The sequence below is a fragment of the Manis pentadactyla genome, chromosome 2 (assembly GCF_030020395.1).
Source record: "Manis pentadactyla isolate mManPen7 chromosome 2, mManPen7.hap1, whole genome shotgun sequence".
NCBI classification, from domain to species: Eukaryota; Metazoa; Chordata; class Mammalia; order Pholidota; family Manidae; genus Manis; species Manis pentadactyla.
Window position 1 is genome coordinate 22,121,213 of NC_080020.1, and position 14,695 is coordinate 22,135,907.

Sequence of the window (14,695 nt, forward strand, 5' to 3'; positions counted from 1 at the left end):
ACGGTAATTTTTCTGTTCATATTTTCTGTTTCTTCCTGGGTCGGTCTTGAAAGGTTGTATTTTTCTAGGAAGTTGTCTGTTTCTTCTAGGTTGTCCAATTTGTTGGCATATAATTTTTCATAGTATTCTTTAATAATTCTTTATATTTCTGTGGTATCTGTTGTGATTATTCCTTCTTTGCTTCTGATTTTGTCTTTGTGTATACTTTCTTTTTCTTGTTAAGTCTGGCTGAGTTTTATCTATTTTGTTTATTTTCTCAAAGAACCAGCTCTTGGTTTCACTGATTTTTTTTCTATTGTTTTATTCTTCTAAAAACTTATTTCTGCTCTGATCTTTATTATGTCCCTCCTTCTACTAACTTTTAGATTCATTTCCTCTTTTTCTAGTTTCTCTAATTGTGAGCTTAGACTGTTTATTTGGGATTACTCTTGTTTCTTGAGGTAGGCCTGTATTACTATGTACTTCCGCCTTAGAACTGCCTTTGCCTCCTCCCAGAGATTTTGGCCTATTGAATTTTATCTCCATGTATTGCTTGATTTGTGTTAATTTGTTCATTGACCCATTGATTAGTTAGAAGCATGTTGTTTAGCCTCCATGTGTTTGTAGACTTTTTTGTTTCTTTGTAATTTATTTCTAGTTTCATACCATTGTGGTCTGAGAAGCTGCTTGATATAATGTCAACCTTTTTTAATTTATTGATGCTCTTCTTGTGGCCTAGTCTGTGATCTGTTCTGGAGAACATTCCATGTACACTTGAGTAAAATGTGTATCCTGCTGCTTTTAGATGGAGGGTTCTGTAGATGTCTGTTAAGTCCATCTGATCTAATGAACTGTACAGTGCCTCTGTCTCCTTATTTTCTGTCTGGTTGATCTATTGATATGAGTTGTGTGTCAAAGTTTCCTAAAGTGAATGTGCTGCAATTTATTTCCCCTTTAATTCTGTTAGTATTTGTTTTACATATTTATGTGCTCCTATGTTGGGTGCATAGATATTTAGAATGGTTATATCCTCTTGTTGGACTGACCCCTTCATCATTATATAATGTCCTTCTTTGTCTCTTGTTACTTTGTTTTGAAGTCTATTTTGTCTGATACAAGTACTGCAACTCCTGCTTTTTTCTCTCTATTATTTGCATGAAATATATTTTCCATCCCTTCACTTTCAGTCTGTGTATGTCTTTGGGTTTGAAGTGAGTCTCTTACAGGCAGCAAATAGATGGGTCTCGTTTCCTTATCCATTCTGCCACTCTATGTCTTTTGATTGGTGCATTCAGTCCATTTACATTTAAGGTGATTATTGATAGATACAGACTTACTGCCATTTCATCAATTGTTTTCTGGCTGTGTTTTATAGCTCCTCTCTGTTCCTTTCCTCCTTTCTTATATTCTTGTTGTAACTCGATTTCTCTGTTTTTATTTATGTGTGTGTGTGTGTGTGTGTGTGTGTACCTATTGTAGGCTTTAGTTTTGTGGTTACCAAAGGTTCAAGAATAGCTTTTTTGCTATGTGATAGTCTATATTAAGTTGCTGATTACTCAATTTCAAACACAATATAAAGGTACTCTTCTTCTTCCTCTTCTTCTTCCTCCTCCTCCTCCTCCTCCACATTTTTTGTGTTAGATGTCATAATCTGCACTTTTTGTGTATCCCTTTTCTAATTTGTGAGTAGTTGATTTTACTTTTGTTTTAATTTCATACTTGCTTGGTAATTAGTTGGTGTACTACCTTTAATGTAGGTTTATGTCCACTGGTGAAAGCTATTTAGCCTTAGGGACATATCCACCTACAGCAGTTCCTTTAACATATCCTGTAAGGCGGGTTTAATGGTGGCGAATTCCTTCAAGTTTTGTTTGCCTGGAAACTGTTTAATCCCTGCTTCAAATGTAAATGATAATCTTGCCAGGTAGAAGATTCTTGGTTGAAGGTTCTTCTGTTTCAGTACATTAAGTATTTCATGTCATTCCCTCTGGCCTGTAAAGTCCTGCTGTGAAGTCTGCTGACAGCCTTGTGGGGTTTCCTTTATAAGTAAACTTTGTTCTCTCTTTCACTGCTTTCAGTACTCTCTCCTTATCCTTGATCTTTGCCATTTTAATTATTATATGTCTTGGTGTTATCTTCCTGGGGGTCCCTTTTGTTAGGGGCTCTCTGTGCTTCCATGACCTGAGTGTCTTATTTTCTTCCCCAGACTGGGTAAGTTTTCAATAATTATTTCCTCAAAGAGACCTTCTATTCCTTTATCTCTCTCTTCTCCTTCTGGTACCCCTATTATGCAAATATTGTTTCTTTTGGATTGGTCACACAGCTCTTATCATTCTTTCATTCCTGGAGATCCTCTTTTCTCTGTTCCTTACCTTTGTTGTGTTCCTCTTCTCTAAGTTCCACCTCATTGAGTCTCTCCTCTACTTGAAGTAATCTACTCTTTAATCCCTCCATTTTATGTTTCATTTCAGTTACTGTGCTTTTCAGCTCTGAGTGGCTCTCTTTCAGCTCTTCTCTCTCTTCACTGAAGTCCTCCCTGGGATCTTGAATACTCTTCTGTAAATCAATGAGTGTATTTATGAATTTTACCTTGACGTCTTTATCAAGAAGATTGGTGATCTCCGTTTCATTTAGCCCTTTTTCTGGTGTCTTGTCCTGTAGTTTTCTTTGGAATGTACTCTTCTGCCTCCTCGTTTTGTGAGGGTTTGTGTGTTTCTTCCTTTCTTCCAGATGGATCTGCTATGCTTCCTGGCATATAGAGTGATAGCTTTATGAAGGAGGCATTCTGTGGTGCCCAGAAGCTCAAGACTCTCTACTCTCCAGTGACTGGTTCTACTTTGTGGGAGCCCCAGCTGTTGTTGGTGGGCAGTGGGCAGTACCACCTTTCTGTCTGCCTGCTTCTCCAGCAGTTTGCCTCAGCTGCCTTTGTGACCTGAGCAGAAGCCTCTGCTGTGATCACTGTGGGCAGGGCCACCCTATGCCTGCCCTGCAGATATGGTGGAGCTTCAGGATTAATGGGGTGGGCGGGATGATGTGCGGCTCTGCCCCAACCTGAAGGACACACAGCATGCAGCTTGGACACCCAGGGGAGGAAGGAGCTCTTGGGGCTGGCTCCTGTAGGCACCTCTCCGGTTGGATTAAAACAGGCCAAGAAAGCTGGGAGAGTCTCATCTGCCTGCCAGACAGCAAAGTCTGATGCTGCTGCTGGGCTGTCCATGAGTTAGCTTGCCAGCAGCGTGTGCAGGGTGGAGCCTTGGGGCTGCATTGCCAGTGAGCGGGATAGAGTGCCTGGGACTCCAGAGAGTTCCTGACTATTGGGCCAAGGGAGGTCTGGGGAGGTATTATCCACCTGCCTTTTCTCCTGCAGAGAGAGCTCCATCCAACCCTTTCCCCTCTGGCACCCCTCCCACTGCTGGCAAGTCTTTCAAACTGCTGCCTCTGCTTTGGGTCTCAGGACTGGCAGAGCATGCCTGTCCTCCACAAGCAGCTAGAGGCCCAGCCTCCCAGATTGTTCAAGCTGTCACTGGGATACAGTCCTACTAATCACCAGAACCCAGTGCAATGTGGACTCACGCTCCCAGGGAAGATATCCAGGGGCCAGGTGTGCAGCGCTCTTGGGCTCCTGCCTCCTCCCTGCTCTGTTCCTCTTTCTCCCTCCTATGGGCTGGGGTGAGGGGAGGACTTGGGTCCTGCTCGATCATGCCTCTACCGCTTTATCCGTTTCTGTGTGGTCTTGTCTTCTTCCCCAGGTGGAGGTGGTCTGTTCTACAGCCCTCGGGTCATTTTCAGGTTTAGTTGTGTTTGCTGTATTTTCTTCTTTTATGTGTTTTTGGCAGGAGGTTTCTGCCTTGCCTTCCTGCTCTACAATCTTTTTCTCTGCCCCCCTTAGCTCATCTAATCTTACTAATAATCCTCAGACATTGGTATTACTACTACACCCATTTTACAGATGGGGAAAATAAGTAACCTGTCCAGACCATCCCAAATAAACATACAGTCAAAGTACAGAGTGCCTAGGCTTGCTCTGCCAAGGCATCTTCAAGACAAAACTTTGTTCATGCCAATCCCATCCTTCTTGTTATGACAAAAGTATTGGAGTCATCTTTGACCCCTCTCTCCCTTTCATGCCCCACATCAGGTGGCACATTCTCTTGGCTTTACCTTTTAAAAATATCCAGATTTCAGTCACTTCTCACCATCTGTTTAGCTATCACCCTAAACTACTGCTATCTGTTACCTGGGTCACTGGAAAAGCCCTCTAGACTACTGGAATAGCTTCCTAATTACCTACCTGCTTTTGCCCATGCCCCCCTTAAATCTGCTTCCAACAAAATGGCCAGAGAGATCCTATAATTATGCAAATCATGTCACTTCTCTGCTCAAAATGCTCTATGATTCCTCTTCTCCCTCAAAGTATAAACCAAAGGTGTTACAGTGGCCTGTAAGCTCTGGCCCACCATTCTATCTCTTTTCCATCATTCATTTACATTAGTTGTATTTCTGGTGTGACCAGGCAATTTATCATGCAAACCAGGATACTTTAGTGAAAAAAGGCATTATTAATTATGCCGGGGCAATAAGCACAAACCAGCACAGTTCTGGACAAACAGACATTATCCACTCTACTCATCTTCCTTGTCCTCTGTGCACACTGAGTGAGCCAGATGGCCTTATTACCGTTCCTAGAATACCCCAGGCCTTCTCCTGCCTCAGGACCTTCACACTTATTGTTCCCTCTGCTCTAAGTTTCTTACTCAAGACATACCTGGGGCATGCTCCCTCACCTAGGTCAGCCTTTTACCCAAATGGCACTTTCTCAGTGAGGCCCTTTCAGACGACCTGATCTAAAATTACAACTCTCCCCCAAGCTGCCAGTCCCCATCCCCCTTTCCCACATGATTTTTCTCTATAGTACTTGCTACCAACTAACATATTTGCTTTGCTGATTGTCTGGCTCTTCACTAGATTGTAAGTTCCATGAGGGTAGAGACTGTAGTACGTTTTCTACCCTAATGTACTTCCTGCATGGAGAACAATATAGATGCTCAATACATATTGTTTATGAATAAATGATTTTTTTAAAGTTAATTTGCCCTCCTTTCCAAATAGGTGGCAGTCCCTATATCCTGCCTGTACAGAAATTCTGAGCAGGCAGCATTTGAACTGGGCCTTAAGAGAAAGCCACTCGTCAGCCCCACCCAGGGAAGGTGGTGGCTGGACGGCCCTCTGTTGGGCCACTCCTGCAGCCGAGGATTCTGCAGCGCCTCATTGGCTGGGCAGCCTCCATGACGAGGTAGCTCTGGTTTCCTGTTTGCCAGAAATAGACGAACACTGAGCCTGGCCCCACATTCAGGCACCAGGACCTCCAGTCCAGTGGTGCTTTCTTCCTCCCAGTCACACTGTTCACTTTGTCTTTTAGCAGGGTTAAGCTGGGAGGGTGGAAGCCCAGCAGAGTCCTGGTGTGTGGACAACTATTCTCAAGGGCACTGAGGGTCATCCTGGGATGAGGCTCTCATATAAGTCCCCCAGGTGAGGCTTAATCAACACTAGCTTCCCCTGCCACCAGTGCTTCACTGAGTCACACTCTTAGGCTTCAGTCTGGGCCAGGCACCCTCAGGAATCAGGAGCCAGCATCTCTTGGCCGGCAGCCCTGGTTTCTCTGGAGAAGAACCCATGGGTGGCTGGTTACAGGCTATTACAGGCTTTAACCCTGAGCTGCCACCACCTCCCCACCATGGTGAAGATGTCATTGCTTGGAAGGGACAACAGTGAGCCCAGCTCCTTGGACGACAGGACCCAGTCACTCTTGGAGAGTAGCGGTAACACCACGTCAGAGAATGTCCATCCTGAGGAAGCCAGCAGATTATTTTGAGTGGCGGCGCGGCCCTGCCAGATCTCAGGTTGAGCTCAGCTGCCTTCACAGGCTCTGGGACACATCTTCCTCCTTTCCTCTTCTTGACATCATTACGCCCACTGAGCTGGAGATGCATGGATGAAAGATGGAACCTTCAGAATCTAAGAATGCTAATCCCCGTGGCTCTGGCAATGACACTTGTTCCCCAGTTTTTGCAAAGAACCCAGGTAGAGTAGCCGTCCCCGATGTGAGCTTCCTGATTCCCGGAATATTTTCTTAGGCTGGCGTAGTTCCTTCCTTCTGGTTTCAGGCTGCTTTCTTCTCTCCTACTTCTGCTATTATCCATACTCTCTCTCTCTCCTACAAACACATCCAGGAAACAAAAGGTTACCTCCTAGCCCCTTGTCCTTACTTTTAGTGCCATAAACTCAGACATGTGAAACTATTTCTTAGGACTTTATTACTAATCAATTATCTAGTAATCAGATCAGATAATAGCCATGGGCATAATGAGATTGTAAATACCTGGTGTTGGTAAGAATGTCAGGAAATGCCCTCTCTCATTGCTTTTGGGAAGAATTAAACCAGTACCATTCCTGTTAGCAATGTTGTAATGTATGTCAAATCTTAAAACATTTATATATGTCATACAAATATATATTTGGCATATGGTTTCTTGGAAAGTACACACACCCACACAACAGGCAGTAGTGGCTGCTTCTGGATTAGAGAACTGGGAGACTGAGAGGCAAAGGTAGAAAAGAGATTTATATTTACTACATACAGTTTTTTGGTTATTGTTTCTGTTTTACCTTTAAATTTTATACTGTGTTATTTAAGTTTCTTTTTTAAGAATAATTAAATAAAATTAATATATCCTTTGATCAATCATTCTACTTATAGGAATTTTTCTTGATGAGATAGTACAGGTATGCATGATCATTTTATTGAAGCACGAGTTATAATATTGACAATTTGGAAACAATGAGATTATTTAAGTTATGGTACAGACCATAGAATATAATACAGCCATTAAAAGTGCTGAAGGAAATCTGTGGCTGTGGAAAACTGTGTAGGACATACTATTCACAAAGAAAATTAGTTTAGGATACAGTATCATCACAATACTCCTTATGTGAAATTCTGTGTATTTAAAAACAAATAGGGATGCCCAGAGGAATGTTAATCAAAATGTTAATGCTGGTTATTTCCAATTGGTGGAATTTTGGTATTGCCTTTTATAATGGCCATGTGTCATTTTTTTTAAGTGTTTTATAGTCTATTTTTATTTAATATATTGTGAATATTTTATTTTCATAAATAATCATCTGTGTATTTTTTAGTGACTGAATAGTATAATGTTCCATGTTATGGAGATGGCATAATTGATTTAAACATAAATTGATTTCATTTGACATAAATCTCAAATTGTTAGACTTTTAAAAATTATATTGATGATTATCATTGTAGCCAAATCTTTGCACACTTAACATTATGTTCTTTTTTTGATTTTTTTTTTTTTTTATTGAAGGGTAATTGACAACAGTATTACATTACATTAGTTTCAGGTGTACAACACAGTGATTCAACATTTATATACATGATAATTCTAGGTACCAGCTATCACCATACCAAGTTGTTACAATATTTTGACTATATTCCTTATGCTATACATTACATCCCGGTTACTTATTTATTTTACAATTGGAAGTGTGTGTATATATATATATATATATATATATATATATATATATATATATATATATATTTTTGTGTGTGTGTGTGTGTGTGAGGGCATCTCTCATATTTATTGATCAAATAGTTGTTAACCACAATAAATTTCTGTATAGGGGGGTCAATACTCAATGCACAATCATTAATCCACCCCAAGCCTAATTTTCGTCAGTCTCCAATCTTCTGATGCATAACAAACAAGTTCTTACATGGAGAACAAATTCTTACATAGTGAATAAGTTACATGGTGAACAGTGCAAGGGCAGCCATCACAGAAGCTTTCGGTTTTGCTCATGCATTATGAACTATAAACAGTCAGTTCAAATATGAATACTCATTTGGTTTTTATACTTGATTTATATGTGGATACCGCATTTCTCTCTTTATTATTATTATTTTTAATAAAATGCTGAAGTGGTAGGTAGATACGAGATAAAGGTAGAAAACAGAGTTTAGTGTTGTAAGAGAGCAAATGTAGATGATCAGGTGTGTGCCTGTAGACTATGTGTTAATCCGAGCTAGACGAGGGCAATAAACATCCATGTATGCAGAAGATGCCATGTGTCATTTTTCAAGAAAAATTCTAAAGCTATTTTTTCTTAAATGGTCTGCAAGAGTGCTCCAAAAGTGCATTTTACTATCCAAGGCCCTGATCTATGATGCTGTTAGCTAGGGCACAGTGGGTTCTCTAGAACTTTCTTACCTTTCCCAAGGGATCTGATTCAACTGGGGCAAGCCACTGCTGTAGGAAAGAAGTCAGAGATGGAAGGAGGGGACAAGAACAGGGAGAAAGAGCACATCTTTTGGGGAAATTATTATCAAAGGATTGACAAAAGATTTTTTAATTGATTTTTTTTTGCTTTGACATATTTCCCAGTAATCGCAGTTATCAAGAAATAAGTTACCTCTTGAAAGTGAAGGGACAACAGGTTCCTCCATCCTTACGCGAATAGACTGAACTCACAGAGATGCAGGTCACAGAGTTCCCAAGGGCCCACTCTGTTCTCTCAGCCCGAGCCCTCTTCCAGGTTGTACTGAAATGTAAAAGCCTGACACCCGAACCAACAAGACAAAGACCCGGAGACAGGAGTGCTGTCCCTACGGGACTTGCTATGTGACCTTTGATCAATTTACACCCCGGCTGCCTCCAGACAGTTCAAGACTGCATAAGGAGGCCCCTCCATGGCCTCCCCAAGGTACCTTTTGTTTTAGGAGGAGGGGGCACCCCTACGTGCTTGAAGCTGCCCCTGCTTGCCTTTTTTCTATCAACTCTGCCACCTCTTAAAGAAGGCCCTTTCTGACAGGTGAGCATCACAGGTGGTGGCGATGAGGAGGAGGATGTAATGACGGTGATGATGCCTCACATGTGAGAAGCACTTCATGATTCCAAGTTCATCATGTCATCCCCTCTTCTATCCTTATCACACCCCTGGGAGGTAGGCAGGACAAAATTATTCTCTGCCTCTCTCGTAGTGACCAAACACGGTAGTTTAATGGCAGAGCTAGAACTCAGAATTCAGTGCTCCTTACCTCTGAGCTCAGCACTGAGCTCTTTATTTCAGTTCCTTTTTACCTTCTCATAATCCTGTTCCCACCCCAGGGGATTGGCAGTGCCTGGTCAGGAGCTGCCAGCACAGATGTGGAGAACATTTAGAACCTGGCTACCAAGCACTGGGCCAGGCACACAGGGAGCACTCTGTATACAACTGTTATAATTGTTAATTATTTTGACAGTAGTATATCATTGTTGATTAAACTGTAGCAATTGTTATTAAGTTGTATCAAATGCACAGCACAGAATAAATTCACCATGAATACTGGTTGAGTAAATGGATGAAGGAGTGAGCTGGAACCAGTAAATACTCCACATGTAATGCGAGATGGCTTTTTCTAGTGAGTGAATTAATAAATAAGCTGGCACCAATAATTACTCTGTAAATTGAGAAAATTAATTTATTTATTGTCTGTCTAAATGTCAAGCATCTAGTAAGCCTCAATAAATATTGTTTTAGTTAATAATTCATGACAGAAATCACTGGATGAATTAATGAATAAATTGGTACTAGGGAATTAGCCAGAATGGTAGCTATTGTTACTAGTTTCTTCTTTAAAGCGAGTGGTATGAAATATTTGTTGAGTTACTTGAGGAAGCACAAGCCCTGGGTAGATGTTCTAGGATAGGTCCTGGGAACTGAGAGTTAGACCACAGGCCACTTCATCTGGTTTTGTCCATCTTCCCAACAGTGGGTGCTAGAGATGCCAGAAGGAGCCTGAGCTTCCGGACCCCTTTCCCAGTCACTAACACACCCTCTTGTCTCTCTCCCTGCAGGGTGACACAAACCTTGATCCATTTACTGAAATGCAACATCAGCACAGGGCTCCTGGGGCTTCCCCTGGCCATGAAGAATGCCGGCTTGTTGGTAGGAGGACCTGTGCAATGGGAACTGGGTTTACCTAGTTTGCCTAGGGGAAAGGACTGGTGCATCCCTAAGGCCTTTGCACTGTTTATCAGTTTGGGGGTACCCTGTGCAATAGGAAATGTACCTGTTGGCATTAATCCACTGGAGACAACCTGGAGCCAAATGGACTGTGCCTGGAGGGGACAGGCCGTTATTTTTCTCCCCACTTTTATTGAGATATAAATGACATATAGTCCTGTGTATGTTTAAGGTGTGCTGCTTAGTGACTTGACATACATACACTGCAAAATAATTACCACAGGAAGTTTAGTTAACATCCATCTTCCCGTATAGTTAATAAAAAAATTGTTTTCCTTGTAATGAGAACTTTCAGTATCTACTCTTTGCAATTTTCAAATATACCACACAGCAGGTGTTAGCTATAGTCATCAGGCTATGACATCCCCAGTACCTGCTTCTCTCCTAACTGGAAGTTGTGCCTTCTCACCATCTTCATCCCTTATTATGGACGGAGAGCCCCATTATTCTTAAAAACCCACCTACTCACATACTGATACATTAGTCTACTTTGCCATAGTCCTGCCCATTCCTAGGATTACAGCCTGCCCATTTCATTCATTTACTTAACAGTCTGGCTCTTGAAGGCATCTGAGTGTGTGGCTCCTGCTTCAAACCATTAGATCAACTATGAGAAAGAGGCTTGGGAGGTGAGGATAGTGAGGACCTCACCAGTCCCCTGACACTCCCTGCACCATCCCACCTCTGTCTCTTTGCTTATGCTGCTCCTCTATCCCTTGTTTCTGTCCTTTGAAATCTCCCTCCTCTGTAAAACTTTGCTGTTTCATATTAAAATTAATGTCTTCACTTTGTGATTTTCTAGAACTACGTCACCTGGAATTCTTACAGCACTTACAAAGATGAGAGATACTGATTTTTTTAAATATACTTACATTCCTAAATAGTAGCATGCTCACAGACTCCAAGAAGGTTACCAAAAGGGAGGGGTGGGAGAGGGCAGGTGGGGAGGGAGGGAGAAGGGGACTGTGGGGTATCATGATTGGTGCACATGTTGTGTGTGGGGTCACGGGAAAGACAGTGTAGCTCAGAGAAGACAAATAGGGACTCTGTGGCATCTTACTACACTGATGGATAGTGACTACAATGGGGTTTGGTGGGGGGACTTGATAATATGAGTCAATGTAGTAACTACATTGGTTTTCTTGTGAAATCTTCATAAGAGTGTATATCATGATACCTTAATAAAAAAAAAAATATATATATATATATATATATATATACTTATGTTCCTCACTTACCTCAGAGCTCAAGGGCAGGAACTCTCTGGTTCATCTTTGTACCTCTCACAATGCTTGCTGTACCCCAGTTCATGTCTGTTGAATTGAATAGATGTCAAACATGATTTCCATTCGGTTGATGTTGATTTTCCCCTCTCCTCAGGCCTGGTAAGTGGCCCCCATGTCTAAGGAAGGCCTGTAGAGACCCTGGCTTCCTCCGACACGATTCCCAACCTGTAGCAGTTCCAACCCAGAGACAGGACTCTCTCCCCTTTAGAATCCTCAATGTTCCAGAACTTCTGAAGAGTATTAGTACACATGACCCTCAGCCAAACTATATTTGCCAGTACGATGTTTGCTGTTTAACATAGCTCTTTTATCCCCTGCTTTTCCTTTCTAAAAGTCATTAGGTAATTTACCCTCCATCTCCCACCAGACCCTCTGACCATGGGAAATATATATTGAGCACCTACTATGTGCATTCTCAGCTCCTGGGAATGTGGAAGTAAACAATACCAAAAAGACCTCTTCTCTATGGAGCCTACATTCTAGAGGAACTAGTGGTGCTCTTGATCTCTCATTTGTTTCTTTGTGATAGATAATGTCATCTCAGGTCACATTTGTGCAGGGGCAAGTGTCTAGCACAAAGAAGGTGAGGGGTCCCTCTCTATGCCCTTCTGATCACATCTAGGAGATTATGATTAATAATGGGCCCTATGGGGAGTGGGAGGGGGTAAAGGGGCACAAAGATTCCCAATCATAATATAAGTCGATCACAGGGATAGAAGTACAGCCTGCAGAATAGAGCCAATTGGCTATAGTAATCGCTTAACTATGTGTATGTGTATCAAATCATTACGTTGTACACCTTAAATACTTAGTTTTTCTTTAAAAATTCAAATTTTTCCACTCAAATTGACAAATCAGACATACTAGATAGAGCAGTTATTCTTAACTGGGGACAACTTTTCACGTCCCTCCACAGTCATATATGTCTAGAGACATTCTTAGTCGTCACAACCAGGTGCAGTGGGGAGTACCGCCATCCCTGGTGGTGGCCCAGGGCTCTGCTAAGCACCCCACAAGGCACAGGAGAGCCCCCTCAGCAACAAGCCACCTGGCCCAAAGTGTCCGGAGTGTCCCTGTTGACAACCCTGTGGTGGAGGAGGAGAACCAAGCCCTAAGAAGAATGTAGGTCCTAAAGCATCTTGGAGGAGGTGAGGGCTGGGGTGTGAAAAAGGAATAAAGGATCTAGAAGGCAAAACTCAAGGCAGATGAGGAAGCATATGCTGCCTGGGGAGGTACTGAGCTCTGTGTCACTGGACATAGCCTAGCAGAGGCTGGGCAGTCACTTTGCAGCAATGCTAGGAAGGGCATTCAAGCCAGAGCAACTGGGGCACAAGGGCATCGGGCAGGGGCTCTCACCCCAGAGGCAGCTGCGTTCTGAGAGGGGCCCAGCACCCAAGGCTGTAGAGAGCCACACACAGAAGCCATCAGTCTGTGGCTCACCATCCTCATGTCCCCTTCCCTTCCAGGTCAGTCCTATCAGCCTGCTGGCCATCGGGATCCTCACCGTGCACTGCATGGTCATCCTGTTGAACTGTGCTTATCACCTAAGCCAGAGGTGAGAGTCCCACTTCTCTGTCAACCCAGTGCCTGGCCCTACCTGAGGGTGTGCTGAGTTTTCCTTGACCACGGCATCCCTGATGCTCTAGATTCTATAGAGGCAGAAGATGGGGTGACAAAGAATCCCAGCTGGAAACTACTAGGTCTAGGCCCAACTGTGCTGCTAACTAGCTGAACAACTTTGTCAAGTTCCTGCATCCTCTAACCCTAAATATCTGTACCTGGAAAGATCAGAAGTGAGAAAAGATGCAAACATACTGTAAAAACTACCATGTATATGCAAGCTACTGGGGGGTGTCCTTCTTTTTCTCTTATCTCCCTGCCTCCAGTCTTCAAACTCCAATGCACACACACTGTAAAGATACTTTGTTCCAGGTAAACCCGTTTCGGGACAATCTGGTAAAAGTAAAAAAACAAAGCAATGAAACAAAAGTTCACAATGATGTTGATCATTAATAAAGCATACATATGATGCTCAGTGTTTGTATATTTAAAACTTCAATGCAAAAAAAACTCCAGACAGAAAAGGCAAATGCAATGGAAACAAACAATGCTGAGAGTTTCCTATTTATACTCTAGCAATTTATGGGTGATTGGTAACTCCTTACACCAGCTGCCAGGAGGCTCTCTCCTCCTAGTACTCAGCCTCTCCCAAGGCATGCAGATCCAAATGGGTCCTCAGACATGTGAGAAAGCCCTCATAAGTCAATAGAGAGATATTAAAAGAAACTACTCATAAAGCCAAATTACTAAGCCCAAAGAGGTATATCTGGAGTATATATCAGTCACACCTAACTTGTGGAGCACTTTCCAGCTCACAAAACACTTTTAAGGGCATTTAGTCATTCAGCAATTAAATTTATTGCACAATTACACTGTGCCAGGTACATGGCAATAGCTTTACAAGCCTCTTTCCTTACTCCTTACAGTAAACTTTAATGGTAGGCACTATTATTATTCCCATTCTACAGATGAGTAAACTGAGACTAAGAAGAATTAAATTCCTTGCTCAGGGTCACACAGCTGAGAAGTGGCAGAGCCAGTATTTGAAGACCTGTCAGATGACTTCATTCTTCCATCCCTTTGGAAATCTTTTCTTCCCTCAAGCCTGCTGGGACCTAAGGCCTCAGGATATGTCTTGGGGGATTTCCACAGTTTTTGTTTTGTTTCAGTCCATGTTTAAAAACCTTTCTTCACTGTAAAAAAAAATTTCCATCTTCTCCTTGCCAGTTAGACAGTCTGGCACCCTGGGGCTTCATTCCTTCATCTCCTTTGGCTGGGCTGAATCCCACTCAAACCCCTTTTAGAGTGGGATGCATGTTGAGGCTTCGCCACTGTCCCCACTACTCCCTAGTCTCCCGTCACCAGTGTCCTATACCTGTCTGGTCCCCATAGCTTTTGAATGTGTAACCTCAGGCTAATATATATGCCAGTCCTATGCAGTGTGACCTCATGTGTATTTCAGATGCCAAGCACAATGAATAATAAATTAAATGGAAGGATTATACTGTGTTCCCAGCACGTCTCCACACACCTCTCACTCTCCTCCCAAAAACTCAGACTGCATGTGAATAAAACTGAGGCCCAGAAGCCTAAAGAGACTTGTTCAAGGTCTCCCAGCTATCTGAGGCAGCATGCTGGGCTTAAACCCCAGTTTCCTGACAAGTCTGGGGTCTTTCCCTCTCCCAGCAAATCCCCTCCTTCACACAGTTAACACCAGGGTAACACCCCGATCTGGGCCCTCACCAACCTGCCACTCCCACTTGCTCATGACCAGGTCCTCAGCA

General features: G+C 42.6%; 1 protein-coding gene across 1 annotated transcript in view; it reads left to right on the plus strand.

The window, feature by feature from the left end:
* Positions 1-4,255: 4,255 nt before the first annotated feature.
* Positions 4,256-14,695, plus strand: part of SLC36A3 (solute carrier family 36 member 3) — a 32,976-nt gene continuing 22,536 nt past the window's right edge. Inside the window, 3 exon segments of the mRNA XM_057490586.1 lie at positions 4,256-5,859; positions 9,897-9,987; positions 12,818-12,906. Of these exon segments, the coding sequence (XP_057346569.1) occupies positions 5,714-5,859; positions 9,897-9,987; positions 12,818-12,906 (326 nt within the window). The 5' untranslated portion in view covers positions 4,256-5,713.